Source organism: Oncorhynchus kisutch, linkage group LG8 (genome assembly GCF_002021735.2).
Source record: "Oncorhynchus kisutch isolate 150728-3 linkage group LG8, Okis_V2, whole genome shotgun sequence".
NCBI classification, from domain to species: domain Eukaryota; kingdom Metazoa; phylum Chordata; class Actinopteri; order Salmoniformes; family Salmonidae; genus Oncorhynchus; species Oncorhynchus kisutch.
Window position 1 is genome coordinate 16319233 of NC_034181.2, and position 22144 is coordinate 16341376.

General features: G+C 44.1%; 1 protein-coding gene across 2 annotated transcripts in view; it reads left to right on the plus strand.

The window, feature by feature from the left end:
- Positions 1-21385, plus strand: part of LOC109895159 (ephrin-A5b-like) — a 178761-nt gene extending 157376 nt beyond the window's left edge. Inside the window, exons 3-5 of one of the 2 annotated variants that reach the window (XM_020488819.2) lie at positions 12469-12534; positions 12999-13079; positions 15938-21385. In XM_020488819.2, coding sequence (XP_020344408.1) covers positions 12469-12534; positions 12999-13079; positions 15938-16065 — 275 coding nt within the window. In that variant the 3' untranslated portion in view covers positions 16066-21385. The remainder of the gene's footprint in view (positions 1-12468; positions 12535-12998; positions 13080-15937) is intronic. The other variant, XM_020488820.2, reaches the window with a different exon arrangement.
- Positions 21386-22144: the final 759 nt, after the last annotated feature.

The window sequence follows — 22144 nt, forward strand, 5'->3', positions numbered from 1 at the left end:
TCATGCTCAAGAGTTTCCCGTCTGTATCAGGAATGGTCCACCACCCAAACGACATCCAGCCAACTTGACACTGGAATTAACATGGGCCTGCATCTCTATGGAATGTGTTCGACACCTTGTGGAGTCCATGCCCCGACAAATTGAGGCTGTTCTGAGGGAGGGTACAACTCAATATTAGGAAGGTGTTCATAAAGTTTTGTACACTCAGTCAGTGTATGTTGTTAAACTCAGGGAGGATTTATAATAGTGACAGAGATTCTGCAGTTCCATTCATAGGGTTAGAAGGAAACCTGGTAATCAGCCTCATCAGCACTCAGGAATGATCCAACAACATGAAATTATGTGACAGAAACCACAGTCAACACACACAAACCCTTGGACTCAAACACATTATCAGAATTTTGATAGATGGATTATTTTCCATTCACTTCTTCACCCTCTCCTCTCCTCTCCTCACATTTCATTTACCTCCCAATGTGTCACTGTTCCTATCCATGGAGACTAGCCTATTGAGCTGAGCCTGCCCTCCAGACAGCATGTTACACTCTCTCTCCCTCAAACACTACCAGAGAATGGCCGCCACCCAACTGCTCCCCTGGGGTCAGTCTCTGCTGGCTGCTGCAGTCTCTACTGGCTGCTGCTAGGGATCCAGTCACAGAACACATCCACTAATGGCCCAGTCGTGAGAATTCTTGTTTTAAAAAATGAAAAGGAAACAGTTGTCCAGTGAGCTGCCTGCCTGCCAGGCTGGCCAGACTTAGCTAATCAAAGGGGTAAGTTATCAAACACTTGTTGATGGGGAGGAAAAGATCTAATCAACAAACTAGCATTTGACCACCAATAAATAATATATTTTTTTTTTCAAAACTTCCACCAGAATCAGGAAATAAACTACACTCAACAAAAATATAAACGCAACATGTTGGTCCTCTGTTCCTGGAGCGATTCCAGAAAATATCCCAGAAAATGTCCATATGCACAAAAAGCTTATTTCTCTCAAATGTTGTGCACAAATTTGTTTACATCCCTTTTAGTGAGCATTTCTCCTTTGCCAAGATAACCCTTCCACCTGACAGGTGTGGCATATCAAGAAGCTGATTAAACAACATTATCATTACACAGGGGAACCTTGTACTGGGAACAAAGGCCACTCTAAAATGTGCAGTTTTATCACACAACACAATGCTACAGATGTCTCAAGTTTTGAGGGAGTGTGCAATTGGCATGCTAACTGCAGGAATGTCCAATAATGTTGTTGCCAGAAAATGTAATGTTAAATTATCTACCATAAGCCGCCTCCAATGTCATTTTAGAGAATTTGGCAGTATGTCCAACCGGCCTCACAACTGCAGACCATGTGTAACCCCCCCCCCCCCCAGCCTAGGACCTCCACATCCGGCTTCTTCTGAGACCAGCCATCCGGAGGATAGCTGATGAATCTGAGGAGTATTTATGTCTGTAATAAAGCCCCTTTGTGGGCTTTATAAACTCATTCTGAGTGGCCGGGCCTTGCCCCCCAGTGGGTGAGCATGTGGTGTTGGAGTCGTGCCTGGCCATGCAATCATGGGTGAACAGGGAGTACAGGAGGGGACTGAGCGCGCACCCCTGGGGAGCTCCAGTGTTGAGGATCAGCGTGGCAGATGTGTTGCTACCTACCCTCACCACCTGGGGGCGGCCCGTCAGGAAGTCCAGGATCCAGTTGCAGGTGGAGGTGTTTAGTCCCAGGATCCTTAGCTTAGTGATGAGCTTTGAGGGTACTGTGGTGTTGAACGCTAAGCTATAGTCAACAAATAGCATTCTCACATAAGTGTTCCTTTTGTCCAGATGGGAAAGGGCAGTGTGGAAACATGGAATGCTGAGTTACTTGTTATTGTGTGTGTGTGTGTGTGTGTGTGTACAATGTGTGTGTGTGCTTGCGGCGTGTGTGTGTGTGTGCATGCTATCTCCATTCTCTGCCAACTCAGACTGGGTCACAGAAGACGGGAAACCAGAGTAATCCTAGCGAATTAGAAACAACATGGCTCTGGGGAGGTGTTAGTTATTCAGTGGGCTAGCTGGCCAGGAATGCTCTGTAGAGAGCATTGGGTGGTATTCTGGTTTAACCCATCCCATCATCCTAACAATCAAGCTGGATTCAAAGGCTCTGGATGACCTCATTAAGGCCAGCTGGAGACCCAACACACTGGCTATACATGCAAACAAAATGCTAACGCGATGTGAGGACTGAGGAGTCTAACCCGCTAATGTTACACTAGTTAGCTAATGCAACATGAGGATGCTTGCTAGCTAATACAAGGCTGGTATAGCGATTGAGGGGGAACAGCTAGAGTTGGTCCTGAACCAGAAACCTTATTCATATGTGTGAGTTTGTCATTACTAGCTGTGTCGGGGTTGACCAAAGCATGACAACAACCAGAGGCCCAAAGCATGTTTTCTCTCCCAAACAATGAACAGAGGTGGTTCAAACACATCCTGTAGGTTAGAGCTGTAGGTGGTCGATGGGAAGTAGGATCATACCATTATAAATCATTTTACAGTAGACGCAATGAAAAGAGCTGTATACTGTAAATCTAACTGCAATTTTGTCAAACAAATATTAGTTATAGGATTTCTAACCCTGTCATCTGCCTTGTGCTTGTTCCTCTTCTGATGAGGAGTTGGAAGTATCAAAGCTGGCCATGGGATCCCTCAAATGACTTTGAATTGACGAAATAAAACATAAGGGAAATAATTGCCAAAGCCACTTTGATTTACTCACAGCTTTGACTCTTTTTTTCAGCTACATATACAGAAACTATGTCATAAAAGTAATGATAATAATGTTGCATAATAATACCCAATAATATATTAACCCTTTACACTCGTGAGAATTGGCTAATATGGATAAGGCTAAATGTAAATGTTTTTTTTACAGTATAAATATGAAAAGCATATGCATCACCATGGTAGCATTTGAATTGAAACGGAACAGATTGGAAATAATGGGAAAGTGATTAGACCAACGGTGAGGACACAACAGTTTATCTGACACAAGACTGAATCCAAACATGACACTGTTTATTCTATGTGCATTTTACATTTACTGTACTTTTTGCCTCATTTGTTGAAAGCGAAATCACAAAAACTGTCCTTTATAAATCACAATCTGGGTCAGGTAGGCATTTGAATGCCTGTTATATTGCCAACATGACTAGCTAAGTTATAAAAATGACATTACAGTGTTAGGCTTTCACAATGCAATTCAGGGAAACATTATAATTGTAGTGCGCAAAAAAAGGAGTCATGAGTCCATTCAGATGTGTGTGGCGCGGCAAATTTTCTTCACAATAGGCACACAGGCTCATTCTGTTCAGAACAACCCAGGATATGACACCATGTCACCTGGTAACTGTACATCTAACAGGCTCATTCTGTTCAGAACAACCCATGGTATAACACCATGTCACCTGGTAACTGTACATCTAACAGGCTCATTCTGTTCAGAACAACCCATGGTATAACACCATGTCATCTGGTAACTGTGCATCTAACAGGCTCATTCTGTTCAGAACAACCCATCTTATAGTTGTACATCAAACATAGTGAGCATAAATGCTGACACTATATGATATGATATCGAAATGTGTCGCTCACATTTGGCTTGCTTGTATGATATCAGAGTGGTGTTCAGTAGTAATCCTCAATGTCTTTCAAAAAACCTTGTTTTTCCATCTTTCAAAATGCATCGCTCTGAGTCCTCTTCATTTACAGATTTTCCCTCACTCAGACAACAAAAAGTTGCCCAATTACCGGGAGGATGGGGCAACTTCTTGTCGTGCGATGTGTTCAAGTTAAGAGCGGCTGTCAGTCAAAACCCATACAGCGCTGTGAAGCACAGAGCCAGAGGACTGACATCATGGGGCGGCAGGGTAGCCTAGTGGTTTGATTGTTGGACTAGTAACCGGAAGGTCGCAAGTTCAAACCCCCGATCTGACAAGGTACAAATCTGTTGTTCTGCCCCTGAACAGGCAGTTAACCCACTGTTCCTAGGCCGTCATTGAAAATAAGAATTTCTTCTTAACTGACTTGCCTAGTTAAATAAAGGTAAAAAAAATGTACAGCACGTTACTGTATAGCCACTGTGTTACAATTTAGGCGTTTATCATTGTCCAAATCTGCCATTTTCAACCCGTATATGGTACGAGTGTGAAGAGCTACCTGACTTAGTTTTCCCCCTTTCTAAACACATAATGTTGCCACATTTTTATCCATTGTTGTGTTTCGTATTGTGCGTAACCCACTGGGCAAAAACTGGTTGAATCAATGTTGTTTCCATATAATTTCAACAACAATAATCTATGTCATGACTTTGAATCAACATGGAAAACTGATTGGACTTGGAAAAAAGTAATCAATATGGCAGCCACATTTTTTCCAACATCCAATAACATGGTGACATTTTTTGTTGATGTCACATTAAATTCATGTTAGTTGACAACTCCACCAAATGTAAACGCCAAAGGAAATATGTTTTCCAGATAACATTACAGTTGATATTCGGCTGGGCTCGGCTGAGATTGAGTCAATATCTAATTTAATCCACCCTAAACACACCCGCTTGTTCTTGCCTAATTGGATTCTGGTTTCTTTGAATTATACACTGCGTTATGCAGTGTACTGAGGAGACCAGCCGTTACCAACCAGGGGACAAGGCTCTGAGGAGTAACCCAACCTGGCCCTCTGATTCGGGGGTGTACTTTCCAGTGCCGCTGCCCTTCAAAGGCACCAGCCTTGGCTTAGGCTTGATGGGCACCGGAATAGCAGGTGTTGATTTTAGGGCCTGACAAAAACAATAAGCTGTCCCTGCCCTGCATGGTGACCCAAAATAAACAGGGTACTGGCGCGGACGGTTCGGGCTCTGAGAGCTAAGGGGTCCTCACCAAGCCCAGAGAATGAAGAGCTGTTACTAGGAAGGAAATTAGTTCAGCTAAATCTTCCCTTTATTACAATGTCACACACCTTTCCAACCAAAACGTATTTAACACTAAACCATTGCAAGGAAGTTTCCTTTCCTTGTCCGCTTTCTATCAGGATCGTAGTTATGAAAGGTCTTGATCGATGAAAAAGTACTATGTCAACTCCATCCTTCCATATCTGTGGTTAGAGAGGTAAATAAGTCATTAGTTTGTAATCTCCATATGCATATTTTCTCTATTATTTTCTGTTTGTGTGGGTGGAAAATAGCTTTTAAATCTCAAATGCAGTGTTTTCTGCCACTTTCATCAAGCTCATCACGTTTGATCTGCAAGTGTGAGCTAAGTGGTTGGTGTGGATAGCCCTGACTCAACTCCACCCACAAGGATGATGATGAATATAAGACATCTGGAGTCAGCAGGGCGCTGTGTGTGTGTGTTCATGCATGTGTGTGTGTCTGAGAGAGAGGGAGTGAAAGATACAGAGAGAGAGAGGGAGTGAGCCAGCGAGCAGGCGGGGGAGGGCAGGCAAGGTTCGTTAAGGTGTCACTGAGACACTGCTTCTTTTATTTTCTCTCCTCCTACACACGTTTACATTCAGCTGATGAGCCGACAGTGTTACACACTACAAGAAGGAAGGAGAAAGAGAGAGCAGAAAACATCAAAACCAGATTAAAGAGAGAGAGAGAGAGAGACCACATCAACAAAAATGGAAGTGATCTGTTGTAGCTCTGTCAAAGCCTGGGTCTGTACTTTGTCAATGGTAGGTTACAGGTGGACTCTTTGGGGAGATTCACCTATTGCTCACCTCTTGGCCACAGCACAGTAGACTATATGATCACAGACATTGAACCTTTCTCTCTCAGCTCATTTACTGTCAAGCTACTATCACCTCTGTCTGATCACAGCCATGTTACGTTGTTTCTGAAAAGAACAGACATGGAAACAACCACATGTTCACAGCCCAGTAAGCTGTACCACATCAGAAATTCATACAGATGGGCCCAAAACAGTACAGAAGAATACAAGAAAGCAACCAGTAACCAAAATATCCAAACACTCTTAGATAACTTTCTGGATACCACATTCACTCACAGTAAAGAAGGCATCAATCTAGCAGTAAAGAACATTAACAATACATTCAGGAAAACAGCAAAAAAAGCACAATTAAAATGGATAAAAAACAAAAAAAAGACAGACAACTGGTTTGATGCAGATTGTAAAATTATAAAGAAAAAAAATGTGACACTGTCAAACCCAATTAATTGTGAATTACTTCTTCATTACTGTGAGACTTTAAAACTCTATAAACGTACACTCAGAACCAAAAAATCACAGTACAACAGAAAGCAGCTACACAACAGCAGGCAGCTGCCACTCATTGAGGAGTCCATAAACACAAACAACTTCTTGCGAAAGTGGAAGAAACAAAAAAAATCTAAAAGGAGGGATAAGCAATACAACATGGTGACATATGGACAACCCATTTTATAACACTCTACAACACCGTTCAAACGGACAAAAACGCAGAACAATGCCGAATCCATTAGAAGTTGAATGTATTAGAAAATGCAATTAAGGACAATCCAAATCCATAGGAGTCCCCAATTATTGACCAGGGGCTCTATAAGAAACTTCAGACCCTCAAATTTAAAAAGAAAACATGCGGACCTGATGGCAACCTAAATGAGATGCTCAAACTCACTAGTGCAAAATGTGTAGGTTATTTCCTTGACATCTGGAATCAAGAACTCATAACCCCAATCTTTAAGAACAGAAACAAATTAGAGGCATTTGTGTGAACAGTAACCTGGGGAAGGTTTTCTGGAGTATTATACATGTAAAAGTTCTAAACTTCTTTAATAAGCACAATCTGTTGAGTAAAAGCCAAATTGGATTTATACCAAAATATTGCACGACCAATCATATTTACACCCTACACACCCTGATAGATAAACATGTCCACCAAAATAATACCAAAATGTACGCTTGCTTTATCGACTTCCAAAAATAATTTGAATTTATTTGGCATAAAGGGACTGTCATACAAAGTTATTGAAAGTGGTGTAGGGAGTAAAGCAATTGACACAATTAAATCAATGTATACTGGCAATACGTGCAATGTCAAAATTGTTAAGAAAATAACAATTATTTTACCAGGGGCGGGGCATTCACCAGGGTTGCAATCTGAGCCCTGCACTCTTCAATATTTACATCAACGAATTGGCCGCTTTTCTAGAAAAATCCTCAGCCCCTGGTGTTAGTCTCCACAATTCAGAGGTTAAATGCCTGCTCTTCGCAGATGACCAATGCCTGCTGTCTGTAGCTGGGTGCGTAATTGGCGGCAGAGAAGTCAGGTGCAGGAGAGCAGAACTGGGTAATAACCGGATATTTATTCAGCAAAACCAACAGCATCCAGAACAACAAGATAAATAGGCACAAAAAATATCTCAGCCTCGGACGCGTCCACCTCCACTATGAACGCCAAAGAGGGATCCGGATGGGCCAGCACGGGAGCCGAGGTAAACAGAGCCCTCAGGTGACCAAAAGCCCTGTCCGCCTCAGCCGACCACTGCAAACGTACCGGTCCCCCCTTCAGCAGTGAGGTAATGGGAGCCGCAACCTGACCAAAACCCGGTATAAATATCCGGTAGTAATTGTCAAACCCTAGGAACCGCTGCACTTCCTTTACCATGGTGGGAGTCGGCCAATTACGTACGGCTGAAATGCGGTCACTCTCCATCTCCACCCCCGAGGTGGAAATGCGATCCCCTAGAAAGGAGACGGAGAGCTGGAAGAACAGGCATTTCTCAGCCTTGACGTACAGGTCATGCTCCAACAGTCGACCAAGCACCCTGCGCACCAGGGACACATGCTCGGCGTGTGTAGCGGAGTATATCAGAATGTCATCAATATACACCACTACACCCTGCCCGTGCAGGTCCCTGGAAATTTTGTCTACAAAGGCTTGGAAGACTGATGGAGCATTCATCAACCCGTACGGCATGATGAGGTACTCATAATGCCCGGAGGTCGTACTGAACGCTGTCTTCCACTCGTCTCCCTACCGGGTACGCACCAGGTTGTAAGCGCTCCTGAGATCTTGTTTGGTGAAGAAGCGCACCCCGTGCATTGACTCAATCGCTGTGGCGATGAGCGGTAGCGGTTAACTGTACCTCATCGTGATCTGGTTTAGACCTCGATAGTCAATACACGGGCACAGACCTCCCCCCCTCTTCTTCACAAAACAGAAACTCGAGGAGGCAGGTGAAGTGGAGGACCGAATATAGCCCTGACGCAGGGATTCGGAGACAAATGTTTCCATAGCCGCGGTCTCCGCCTGTGAGAGGGGATACACGTGACTCCTGGGAAGTGCAGCGTCTACCAGGAGATTTATCGCACAATCTCCCCGTTGCTGGGGTGGTAATTGAGTCGCCTTCTTTTTTGAAAAGGCAAGAGCCAAATCGACATATTCAGGGGGAATGCGCACGGTGGAGACCTGGTCTGGACTTTCCTCCTTAGTAGCACCAACGGAAACCCCTAAACACCTTCCCGAGCACTCTAGGGACCACCCCGTGAGAGCCCTCAGTTGCCAAGAAACAGTGGTGTCATGACAAGCTAACCAGGGTAGGCCTAGCACCACAGGAAACACAGGATAGTCAATGAGGAAGATACTGATTCTCTCCCTGCGTCACCATACCCAGAGGAGCGGTGGCCTCCCTTATCAACCCTGACTCTAATGGTCGACTGTCTAAGGCGTGAACGGGGAATGGCATAGCCACGGGAACAATGGGGATCCCTAAACTAAGGGCGAACGATCTGCCTATAAAATTCCTAGCTGTGCCTGAATCAACGAGCTCCTTATGCTGGGAATGCGGGAAAAACTCAGGAAAAGTAACATACAAAAACATGTGTGCAACAGAGGGCTCTGGGTGAGAATGGTGCCGGGATGACGCCAGATTGCCCTGCCTGCTGCCTCGATCCCCAGAGGAACCAACCGGGCACCGACCAGCAGTGTGACCTCTGCGGCCACAGATGGTGCACGAGCCGGAACCTCCTCCAGTCTCCCTACGCACGATACTTCCCAGCTCCATGGGCACCGGAGCTGCGGTGCTGGGGGATGGACCCGACAGAACCCGATCTGGACGTCCGCGGGTAGCCAGCAGGTTATCCAGCCGAATGGACAGGTCCACCAGCTGGTCGAAGGTGAAGGTGGTGTCCCTGCAGGCCAACTCCCGACGGACGTCTTCGCGCAAACTGCAGCGATAGTGGTTGATAAGGTCCCTATCGTTCCATCCCGCACCGGCGGCCAGGGTCCGAAAATCCATGGCGAACTCCTGGGCGCTCCTCGTCCCCTGCCTCAGATGAGAGGTCCAGCACCGCATCTCCTTCTGGTCCAGCGCCACATCTCCTTCTCCCCACACCTCGTTGGCCAAATCCAAGGCTTTCCCAGAGAGGCACGAGACGAGGGCGGACAACTTCTCACGACCTGAAGGAGCCTGGTGGACGGTTGCCACCAGAGGTCAAGCTGCAACAGGAAGCCCTGGCAGCCGTCCCTGGCGAGACAAATCCCAATGGGACCGGGTGAAGGGAGGGGGGGGGGGAGTAGTGGAGACCCTGGTTGTGCTTGCGGAGGTGCTGGAGGAACTCCCTGTCTCTCCCAGCGGTCCATAGTTTGGACAGAGTGGTCCATGGCGGCGCCGAGATAGTGAAGCATCGCCGCGTGCTCCTGGACGCGCTCCTCTACCCCTATTCCAGGGGCACCTGCTCCTGCTGACTCCATATGTTGCGGTGTGGGATTCTGTAGCTGGGTGCGTTATTGGCGGCAGAGAAGTCAGGCGCAGGAGAGCAGAACTGGGTAATAACCAGAGATTTATTAAGCAAAACCAACAACATCCAGAACAACAAGATAATTAGACAAAAAATAACCTGTTGTGCGCTCAAGGGGGAACGTGCACAAGCACTACAATAAACAATCCCATACAAAGACATGGGGGGAACAGAGGGTTAAATACACAACAAGTAAATGAGGGAATTGAAACCAGGTGTGGAAAGACAAAACAAATGGAAAATGAAATGTGGATAGACAATGGCTAGAAGACCGGCGACGCAGAGCGCCGCCCGAACAAGGAGGGGACTCTACTTCGGCGGAAGTCGTGACACGGTCACCCACAGCACATGGCCTACAGCAAAGCCTGGACCTGCAAGAGCAGTATTGCCAGACCTGGGCCCTGGCAGTAGAACCCAAAAATACTAAAATTATGATTTTCCAGAAAAGATCCAGATCTCAAGGAATTTGACAAAAGTTCTTAATTGGTACAAAATATATAGAGTACTGTACACTAAAATGACTTAGATTTAAAAAATAAGCTCAATTGGACACCTTGATGATGCGGTGAATGTATTGAGAGAGAAAGCTTGCAGAGCATGCTACGCCATTCAAAATTCAAACTGAAATCACTACTAAAATTGGCTAAAATTAATTGAATGTGTCATTCAACCAATTGCACTTCATGGCAGTGAGGTGTGTTCACTGGCAAAACAAGATTTCACTAAATGGGACAAACACCCCAATGAAACCCTGCATGAAGAGTTCTGTAAGATTCTCCTACTGTACATGTCCAGAGGAAAACTACAAACAATGCATGCAGGGCAGAATTAGGCCAATATCCACTAATATTAAAAACTAAAAAAAGAGCATTTCAGTTTTGGAAACATCTAAAATACAGTGACCCCCGCTCATATCATTGCAGAGCCCTGCAATGCCAAGAGCTGAGCAAAGAAGAGTCCCCTCATCCAGCTGGTGCTGGAGCTGAGTTCACAAACCTGTTCTGCTAACACACTGAAGCCTCAGGACCAGAACATCCAATCAATCTGAGTAAACCAAATTACAACACAGTCAAAACAAAACTACATTGCTTATTGGGAAACACAAGCACTAAGCAAAATGCAGTGCTATCTGGCCCTAAATCGACAGTACACCGTCGCTAACTATTTGACCATGGTTACTGATCAAAACTTTAGGAAAACCTTGACAAAGTACAGGCTCAATGAGCACAGCCTTGCCATTGAGAAGGGTAGACACAGGAAAACCTGCCTCCCTGTAGAGGAAAGGCTGTGCGACCACTGCACAACAGCAGAAAAATATAAAACAATTAGTGTCATTTCAAACCCAAATTTGAAACCCTTATTCGAGAGAATATACCCTGCACAGCTTTGCCCTGCCCTGCTCTGCCCTCTTCTGCCCTGCCATGCTCTACCCTGTTCTGCCCTGCTCTGCCCTCTTCTGCCATGCCATGCTCTACCCTGTTCTGCCCTGCTTTGCCCTGCCATACTCTGCCCTATTCTGGCCCGTTCTGCTCTTCCGTGCTCTGCTCTGTTCTGCTCTGCTCTAAATTGTTATTAGAGCGACTGCAGACCAAGACTTTGAGACAGATCCAGGAAATATGTGTGTAAATGCTCATTTTAGTGTGTGTGTGTGTTGTGTGTTCAAAGAGGAGAGGAAAACAGCTAAGGAGAAGGGCCACATCTAGAGCGGGGGGATAGATAAATGTATAAATAGTAAGAAAGAGAGCGATAGATCAGGGTAAGGAGATGACAGATCCCAAATGGCAGCCAGGGATACGCTTGACTTCATCTCATCTGCTGGGGAATGATGCTCAGATGACACAAAATGTTGCCCAGAGGACCCATTACTGGAGGTCTCACAGGAGGCTGGGTTGGAAGGAATTGGGCAGGAAGACTTTTGTCATTTGAGAAGTATATTTGATTTTCTTCTTCTGTGGAGAAAAGTAATAAGATATGAGGTGCAATGTGTTAAAAGGGTAAAGAGGCTCTCTTTCCAACATCGGGTTGAGACATGAGAACACACAATGTATTTTTAACTCTATTCTGTGGTAGTGATGGATGTTACTGTGACATGACCCCTGTTTAACCCTTTTACAGGAGAAACCACCTGGTGCACAGACACCGCACCATCCAGTCACACACACGCACACACACAGTCTCATACACAGTCTCACACACACACACACACACACAGTCTCACACACACACACACACAGGTCTTCCGCTGCATCAGCACTTAATAAAAGCAGAAGTTGTCATACTGTTTTTGATTTTCAGAATACATTTTGTTAAGGGGCAAATCCGGTTCCGTACTAATCTTCACCAGGTGCTAGTGGAATCAGAGCTCTGCTTCTCAAGTTTTAAGTGAGGTTTTACTCTTGCTTCAATTTGCAATTATTGTCCTTCTCATTTTCACAGCTGGCTATTTTATAAAGCAATCCTGCGTAAGTGCCCTAACACACACACAGACACACACACACACACACACACATACACAGACACACACACAATCGAAGATGAAATGTAACACTCCTCTGTGATGATGCAAACTTATACTGATGTGGCAGTCATTTGAAAGATGGAAAAGGATGTGTTTGTGTTTTTAAATGTATTAAAATAAGATGTAGTATGTCTAAGGATCCCGTGTTTCTGTGCTTCTGTTCTCTAGCCTCCACCATCGCCGAGAATGGACGAAGAACATGCCTGAAACTCAAAGTCTTTGTCCGACCATCAAGTAAGTCTCTCCAGCTGCAACAGAAACACGGAACCTATTTAACACTGATGTTGTGTTTGCACTACTCTCAGTGACGCAGGGCAGTGGGTAGCCAAGCAGTTAGAGCATTGGGCCAGTAACCGAAAGGTCTCTGGTTTGAATCCCCCAATTAGATGAAAAATCTGTTGATGTGCCGTCAAGCAAGGCACTTAACCCTAATTGCTCTGCATTAGAGTGTCTGCTAAAATGCTGAATTCCTTCTGAATGATTCTTGCTCTCTGTTGAACATGTCAGTTTCATATCTCATGACAGCTCCTATATTGTTTCTATCCAAAGACAAGTGAAGGAATGAACGATTTGAAAGAAGTGAATTGCACATGTCTTGTGAATGTTGTCATGAGCTTGGGGCTTGGGACCTTTGTTTTAAGGGGTTGGGGGAGTTTATTATCTCTAATCATCCCTATCATCTCTATTTCTATCTCTAGACAGCTGTGTGAAAACTATAGGTGTACATGACCGTGTTTTTGACGTAAACGACAAAGTAGACAATTCATTAGAACCCCGAGGTTAGTATGGCTTTCTGCATTATTTTATGACCTTATTTTTTAACAAATGCCCTCTTGACCTGTGTGTGTCCCATTGGGACACACACATCCCTCCCCCCTCTCTCTTTATCTATGTTTCTCCACTGATTGACCCATCTGTCCTCTCCCAGCATGGTTGACTGTCATGTTAGAACGCTTTTTCTGCATCTGCCGTTGTGTTGTGTTGCTAGTTGTGTTTTGCCGGTGATGTGGTCTATGTTTGCATGTGTCATATGCAGTGCTTGACTCGGGCAGGAGCTCCCCAGAGCTGAGTACCGGCACCTCAAATGTTCTACTGCTTGAGCTTCTGTACCGCCACCCAAAATGAGTACGGGTACCTATTTTAGTCTAAGTCAAGCCCTGGTCATGCGTCATACATGGCAGTACCTGGTTAAATCATCATGTCTAATGTCAGAATATAACATAGGCTATTTATGTCAGAACAAAAATAATGTTTTTTCTACTATAGATCCTAGATTCAATGTACTCCTCCAATTGACTTTAATATATGTATATTTCTCTATTCATACCACATATAATGTAGGCTGTGTTTCATACCACATGTACTGTAGGCTGTTTCATAACATAGGTTGTGTTACACATAGGTTCACTCTGAAAATGTTATATTTTACATTAGCACATGTCAATAGAGCCCATTAATGCTGAAGTCTAATGAAATTCAAACCATTGCTTCTTCTTTTCATTTTGTCTTCATTTCAATTGACTCTTTTCTACTCCTTATTCTACCCTTCCTCCTACCCTTATTCCTCCCTTTATTGTACCCTTATTTTACCATTTATTCTACCCTTATTCTACCATTTGATCTACCCTTATGCTACCCCGTAGCCTACCCTTTATGCTACCCATTTTCTACACTCTCTCCTACCCTTTATTCTACCCTTCTTCCACCCTTTATTCTACCCTTAATTCTACCCCTATTCTACCATTTATTCTACCCTTTATTCTACCCTTCAACCTACCCAAATTCTGCCCTTTATTCTACTGTTATTATGTCCTTATTCTACCATTTGATCTACCCTTATGCTACCCTTTATTATACAATTTATGCTACCCATATTCTGCACTCTATCCTACCCTTTATTCCACCATTATTCTACCATTTATTCTACACTTTATTCCACCCTTAATCCACCCTTAATCCACCCTTAATCCACCCTTATTCTACCCATTAACCTACCCTTTACTTTACCCTTTATTCTACTCGTATTCTACCCTTATGCTGCACTTTATTCTAACCTTTATTCTACACTTTAGTCTGCCCTTTAATCCACCCGTATTCTACCCTTATTCTACCCTTTATTTTACCCTTTAATCTACTCTTATTCAACCCTTTATTCTACATGTTATTCCACCATTTCCACCCTTATTCTACCCTTTATTCTACCCTTTATTCCACCCTTTTCAGAACATAGGCTATATTATTGTAGCATGCTCATGTTTCTAACCTGATGTCAACTAGCTGCATCATCTCTTTCATGCTTACATGACTGTCTAATTCCTGCTCTGTTTTACCAAGGAGACCAAACACACATGCACTGACTCTGAGTAACACATTAGTCATTTCAAACAGAGTTTTAGGAATAATATTTGTCATCGCATTAGCAATTACAGTTTTCTCGCAGTTGGAGAACATATTTATTCATGGAAGCCGTTCACCATACCCTGATGATCAGGATTTATCACTAGCCGTCACCTCATCTGACACACACATACACACACACACACACTCTCTCGCTCTCTCACACACACATACACACACTCTCTCTCTCGCTCTCTTTCTCACACACACACACATACATACATACACACACATACACATATACATACACACACACACTTTCTCTCTCTCTCTTTCTTTTTCTCTCTCACACAAACACACACCTCCTTGGCAGTTCAAGCTTGGGGGGTTGCATTTTGATTTATTAAGGTCAGAGCCCTAGACTATCTCCACCTTCCTGTCTGCCCATCTGTCTGTCTGTCTCCCTGCCTGCCTGCCATTCCAAACCTTTGCATCTTTGCCTTCTGTCTAACTCTCTTCCTCTCTCTCTCAGCCCCACCCCATCCTCATTATCACTCTTTTGTTATCTGTGTCTGCGTATTTCCCACCTTTGAGTGAGTGAGTGAGTGAGTGAGTGAGTGTGTGTGTGTGTATGGCCTAGCTTGCTCCCTCTGTGTGCTGTTAAACAGGCCCATAGCTGCTCATTGATAACATTGTCTGCCAGTCAACCTGGGGAGCTCCTAACCATGCCACTGAGCTCTACACTCTTACGAAAAAGGTTCTATCTAGAACAAAAAAAAGAGTTCTTCAGGTGTCCCCATAGGAGAACCCTCTGAAGAACACCTTTTGGTTCGAGGTAGAACTGTTTTTGTTCCAGGTAGAACCTTTGGATTCCATGTTGAACCTTTTCCACAGAGGGTTCTACCTGGAATCCAAAATAGGTATACAATGAACCAAAAAGTGTTCTCCTATGAGGACACCTGCATAACCATTTTGGAACAATTTATTCTAATCATGTAGAGGATGGGACTCACCAAGCAGAGGGGACCTGCGGGCTGCCTTGCTGGTTGGTTGGCTGGTTGGCCGGCTGGTATGCTGCCTGGCTGGCTGGTTGGCTGATATGTAACAGAAGCAGTAGCAGTAACTTGTTATTTCATAATTTTATTGGGGATATGGGGATATAGCAATATCGGCATTCCAAATAAAATACGACAAAACATGTCACCAATGATCACAATTTTTTGCATTGTGTATGTGTTGATAATCTCGTTTTACGATTGATAGAAATATTCATTTTCAAAATTTTCTCTCCCTCCTCTAGATGATACAAGTCATGAATCTGCCGAACCGTCCAGGAGTGACGCCACAAGTGCAGCCTCACACTTGCGGATAGCCAGACCACTGCTGGCTGCACTGCTAATCTGCTTAGCAACACTCTTCACCTTATAGCGCCTCCCCCTGTCCTGGAGGGGAATTACACCCTGCGCAGCCTGAATCTACCCAATGATGAGGCTGGGGCTAGGGTGGGAGAATGGGCGGTGGGGAGGGGGGGGGGGGGGTATTGAGAGTGGGCTTCTTAAGGAACACTATTTTTTCCAGATATTTAAGTGGTCTTTCTCCGTCAGTGAGTTCGAAAAAGTTGATGTTGGATGTGGAAGAAACTGTTTCCCCCTTAAAACTGTCAACTAAGATGCCAAATCCCTATTTTTTGACACTTAGTGATTCTTGTTTTCCCTTCTGACATCCCTTTACGTCATGCCGATTCATTGCACCACTCACATACACACATATACAGGTACACACACCTAAACACACTTTTACACAGACCGTTTTTCACAGCTCTTTGGTAGGTTGTAAAGCAGCAATACACAGCAGGTCATGGTTGTTTTAGCTCTTATCTAGAAAAATAGAACAGAGATGAGTAGTACTCACACCTCTCTCCTAGTCTTTAGACTCATCTCTTTCAGCATCAGGTGGATACAGATAGCTGGGTCTTTGTTAGGTGTTACAGATAGTGGAACACCACGTAGGTATCAGTTGAGATACAGTGTAGAACATGTTTAGTAGGAGAGAAAAGGACATGAGTGAGCTGAGTTGGTTGAAGTATTAAGTCCCCTGGCCTCTTTGATTAAGGTATGCTGTCATGTACCCTCTTTGTGTGTAGAGAGAATGGTTGGAAACTTTTGGCATGACACAAAGAAAAGACAAATAAAAACAACAGTCCGTTGGGTGGATGAAAGTTCAAATATTTGGAAGATTACTCAATTTATGAGGGGCAACAGGCAGTTGGGCTTTATTCACTGACTTAATGAATCTATAATTGCTCTTTAGTGTCAGACAATGCTTTGTGAGTAATAACAATCTGAACCCTCACTGATGGCACTTTTGATTCAGTTTGTTATAAAACCTTTTCACTGAGTTTTACCTGACATACTCGGCCTTCTCTTGCTGATATTTTAAATGTCATCTATGATTATGGCAAAGACGTTTATCTATCAAAGTGGGGGAAGATTTGTGTTGTTCAAAGGTTCTGTCAACAGTTTAGAGAAGAAAGCTCCTCTACCTCTGTGAAAGCTACCAACATTTGAAGAGGCTGCCTCTCTCACCATGTTACAAAACAGCCCTTTTTGAATATGAAATAATACCACTTCCCTACAAGGCAAATAGAGATTTTTCCTACAATTGCTTATCATTAGTTCACTTAGACGTACTGTAGAGTTTGGCATATGGAATCGTCCCCCAGCATAGCTTTCTACCATACCCAGTAAGGAGGCACCACCATCTAGGAAACAGTGTTGCTTTACTGTATTTCTTTACCACTCATGTATAACCACAACTTCAACTATAACCTCGGATTCAAATGCTGTAGCTACAGTCCATTATAGCAGGCTGCCTGTTCCCCATTCATTTTACTACCGCATAATTCAATCTCATCATAATCAACTCACAATGAGTATGTTAATAGAGAAAATCTCCTTTAACATCGAGGCGGAGCGCAGAGTAGTTTAGTTTGGCCATGTTTTGTATTGGCCCCCATTTATACATTGTACTGCTGTATAATGACATTCAACTTCCTTAGACTCACAAAGGATCAGATGGTAGATTAACATAGCTGGAGCGATTTGTAAATGGAAATGCTGTTATTCTGTTCTTTCTTTCCCGGAGTAGGATGGACAGATACATGAATTAGGTGTGTTGATACAGGTCTGCTTTCACACACACACAGAGAGAGAGAGAGAGACAGAGAGAGAGACAGACAGACAGACAGACAGACAGACAGACAGACAGACAGACAGACAGACAGACAGACAGACAGACAGACAGACAGACGAGAGGTTGCGTGCCTAGTTACCGGTCCTACTGTGACTCTTTAATGAGGTTCAAAATGACAGGCATGCAGACCTCATGTTTTGGAGTTCGGGAGTTATTTCAGCTGTTAAAAATAGATGGTGGAAGGCCTGGGGGTTTTAAAGCGTCAGTGACCTTGCAGTTATAGAGGGCTGGAGAGTGAAGGAGATAGGGGAGAGAGAAAGAAAGAGCGAAAGAGATTGAAAGCAAGAAGTGTAGGAGGAAGGCAGTTGCATATATGACTGGAGTGCCTAACAAAAAATACCCAATGCAAACTTTGTAAAAACACTAGCTAAAAATGGAATACACACCTATACACACCTAATTCTACCCAAAGGCATTTTTATTTTTTTGTTTTGATATATTTTTTGTTGTTGCTTTTTCGCAGCTGCCTTCTACAGTATATTCTTCTCCTGAAGGGTTGTGTGTGCTTTCGGCCATATTTGTTTTCGTACTATGGGAACAATGCTATTACTGTAGAATAGCAGCTCAGCTTTCGGGGTTAACAAGAGAGGACGCCATATAAAGGGGTGCTAAATTTCACCAGAACACCATAGGGGATGGGTGCCATGTTCAATCCAAGATGGCCGCCTGTCATCGACTTAACGTTATAGCCAACACTTTTTGGGGAAGTCCAGCTTCAATTCTATTTTATTATAATTACCCGTACTACTCTATCGTTATTGCTACTATTATTACCATGGTTTATTCTGTACACACGTTAACTTGGGAAATAAGGATCAACTTGTTAGCTGGATACCGTGTATCCTGAGGTAGTCAACCATATAACATGTAGTGTTAGATTAGTTACTGTTTTTGTACCTTTCTGGTGGACAAAGGAAAAATTAGACACTTCATTGTTAAAAACTGTATTATTGTTATTATTGTTATGATGATGATGATGATATTTATTATTAGCAAAAACTTGATGTAAATAGTGTTTGATATTAAAGTATTCATTTGATTCAGATGTCTTTTCTAAAAACAAACAAATAATGAACACAGTAGAATCTCTGGATATTTGGGAGTGTACACGCAAATAACAGTGCATTGTGAACTGTCATTTTCAATGCCTACTGATGCTTTGAGAAACCTGTACACACATGTGCTTACCTGTGTACTTGTGCTTGTGTGTACTTGACTTCACCTTTGCATCTACGCGTGCCTGTGTACAGCAGGCTGGACTGAAAGCCAATGGGGGCCTCGCCTGTTACATAACTATGTTTCCAACCAACCAATCCACAGCCACCGTCACCAGTTCATCACAAGGATCCCTACAGAACAGACAGAGAGAATAGAATAGACGTGGACAAGATTAACAGTGTTTGTGCTTTTTCGCCTTCAATGTTTGATAGCATGTTGGCCAACCCAGAGTTTTGCCATGGATGGACTGTTGGTTGGCTTTTTATTGGAAGGATCTTGCCGTTTCATGCGCATGGACTTGATAACAAAACATAAAATGTGTTTTTCTTGTTCTTTTTTTTTCCTTTTGAACTTTGTTGAACGTTGGATTCTGTCTTTTTCTTCCCCACTGTCATGTTGTATGCTTTGCATCCCATTGAAATGAAGTCATCCAGCTGTGAGGCTGTGTGGCTACAGAAACAGATGACATGTACATAACACCAGCGCTTGTTAAGGAATTACAGAGGGGGTGGAGTTATAGATAGGGGCTGGGGTTACATAGGAGGGTGGGGTTACATAGGAGGGGTGGGGTTATAGATAGGGGCTGGGGTTACATAGGAGGGTGGAGTTATAGATAGGGGCTGGGGTTACATAGGAGGGTGGGGTTACATAGGAGGGCTGGGGTTACATAGGAGGGTGGGGTTACATAGGAGGGTGGGGTTATAGATAGGGGCTGGGGTTACATAGGAGGGTGGAGTTATAGATAGGGGCTGGGGTTACATAGGAGGGTGGGGTTACATAGGAGGGCTGGGGTTACATAGGAGGGTGGGGTTATAGATAGGGGCTGGGGTTACATAGGAGGGTGGGGTTACATAGGAGGGTGGGGTTATAGATAGGGGCTGGGGTTACATAGGAGGGTGGAGTTATAGATAGGGGCTGGGGTTACATAGGAGGGTGGGGTTACAATAGGAGGGCTGGGGTTACATAGGAGGGTGGGGTTATAGATAGGGGCTGGGGTTACATAGGAGGGTGGGGTTACATAGGAGGGTGGAGTTATAGATAGGGGCTGGGGTTACATAGGAGGGTGGGGTTATAGATAGGGGCTGGGGTTACATAGGAGGGTGGGGTTACATAGGAGGGTGGAGTTATAGATAGGGGCTGGGGTTGCATAGGAGGGTGGGGTTACATAGGAGGGTGGGGTTCCAGAGGGGGGTAGGGTTCCAGAGGGGGGCAATTTTAGCGTTTGAGATAATATTTTTTTTCTTTGAGGATGAATCCTCTGGTAACCTTATTATGTATTCCTACCATGTAGCTGCAGACAGTCCATTCTGACTATTCATGCCCTCTTTAATGGGAGTGTGTGTGTGTGTGTGTGTATGTGTGTGTGTGTGTGTGTGTGTGTGTGTGTGTGTGAGAGAGAGAGAGAGATTGAGCCTCCAAAATTGTGTCAGAGGGAGAGGTTGTGTGTGCTAACCTATTTGTCTGCATGCTTGTGTAAACAAGCATGTGTGAGAGTAAGTGTGTGTTATCAAATGCGTTTTACGCAAAAATGTGCATGAGCAAGTACTCTAGTGTGTGTATGTGTGTGTGTGTGTGTGTGTGTGAGTTCGTGTCTCATTTACTATTGCCGCACTGAATGGGACGCGGCAACTTTCTTTGGCAACAAAGCGGTTTTCCCATGCCTTAGTCCTGAAACCTCTGCCATGCCAGAACAATCTGGGTTCAATACACCCCGTCACCCTCCCCCGCCGTGGAATGGGTGCTGGCGGCACAAAGGCTACCCTCCCTGTTTTGGAATTTGAACCCCCAGCCTCCTCACCATAGCCTAGTCGCCAGACCACATAGTATGTTAGCTTAGCTAAGTCACTACTTGGTTGGGGTAGAAGTTATCCATTGGCACAGATCTAGCATCAGCTTACCCTCACCCTATCTAAACCTAAACCGTTAGGGGGGAAGCGCTAAAACACTGGCTTGACTGATCTTAGATCAGACAGCATGGCAAACTTCCGCCTGCTCCTGTCACCAGCTCCCCACGCATCGCCATGTCTTGAGAACCACTCATTTGTGTGTGCACCCAATCCCATTCTGCATACTCCTCTTGTGCTATTAACCACCCCCACCCCCTGCTCTCCCCCTCTCCTCTGGTCCTATTTGGGGGGCAGAAGTATTGACCGACCTGCTTTTTTCCAGTATATAAACAATAACGAGAAACTGACAAAATTATCAGAGGTCTGTATTTGTATATACATGTCTGAGCAATTATGAATACTATTAATAAAATGGAAATACATTGCTTTGATGTTTTGTTTTGGTGTCCTTGTTTTTCTGATACACGGGATGTGCATATATCCAGAACTCATTAGGATAGGAGCATGGTATTGTATTGTAGCTGGAAGCCTACTGTTAACTCAGCATGACAGAGATGTATTGTAAATGGAATTGCAACTGATTGGGGAGCAGATTGAGTCAAGCTTTACCTGGTAAGGATCTCCTCATCAACACATTTAGAATCATCATATTTCTCTGCCAATTAAAGATGATTATCACTCATCCTCCCCCCTTCCTTCTGCTCCAAGTTTAAATGGGGTGGCAGGTAGTTTAGTGGTTAGAGCATTGGAATAGTAACCAAAAGGTTGCAAGATTGAATCCCTGACCTGACGAGGTAAAAAGGTAAAAGGTAAAAATCTGTCATTCTGCCTCTGAACAAGGCAGTTGACCCACTGTTTCTAAGCCGACATTGAAAATAAGAATTCTTAACTGACTTGCCTAGTTAAATAAAGGAAAAATAAATAAACAAGTAAAACCCTTTTGGACAGAAAAATGCACACATGGGCAAAGACAGACAGACAGACAGATACACTAAACCTGCCAGAGCCCTCTCCCCCATTCACACACACACAAACAGAGAGAGAGATATACTGTAGACATACAGACCTAAACTTTCAGAGCCCTCTCCCCGCATTCACACACACAGAGAGATATACTGTAGACATACAGACCTAAACCTGCCAAAGCCCTCTCCCCCAATTCACGCACACACTCACTTAGAATCCTCGCC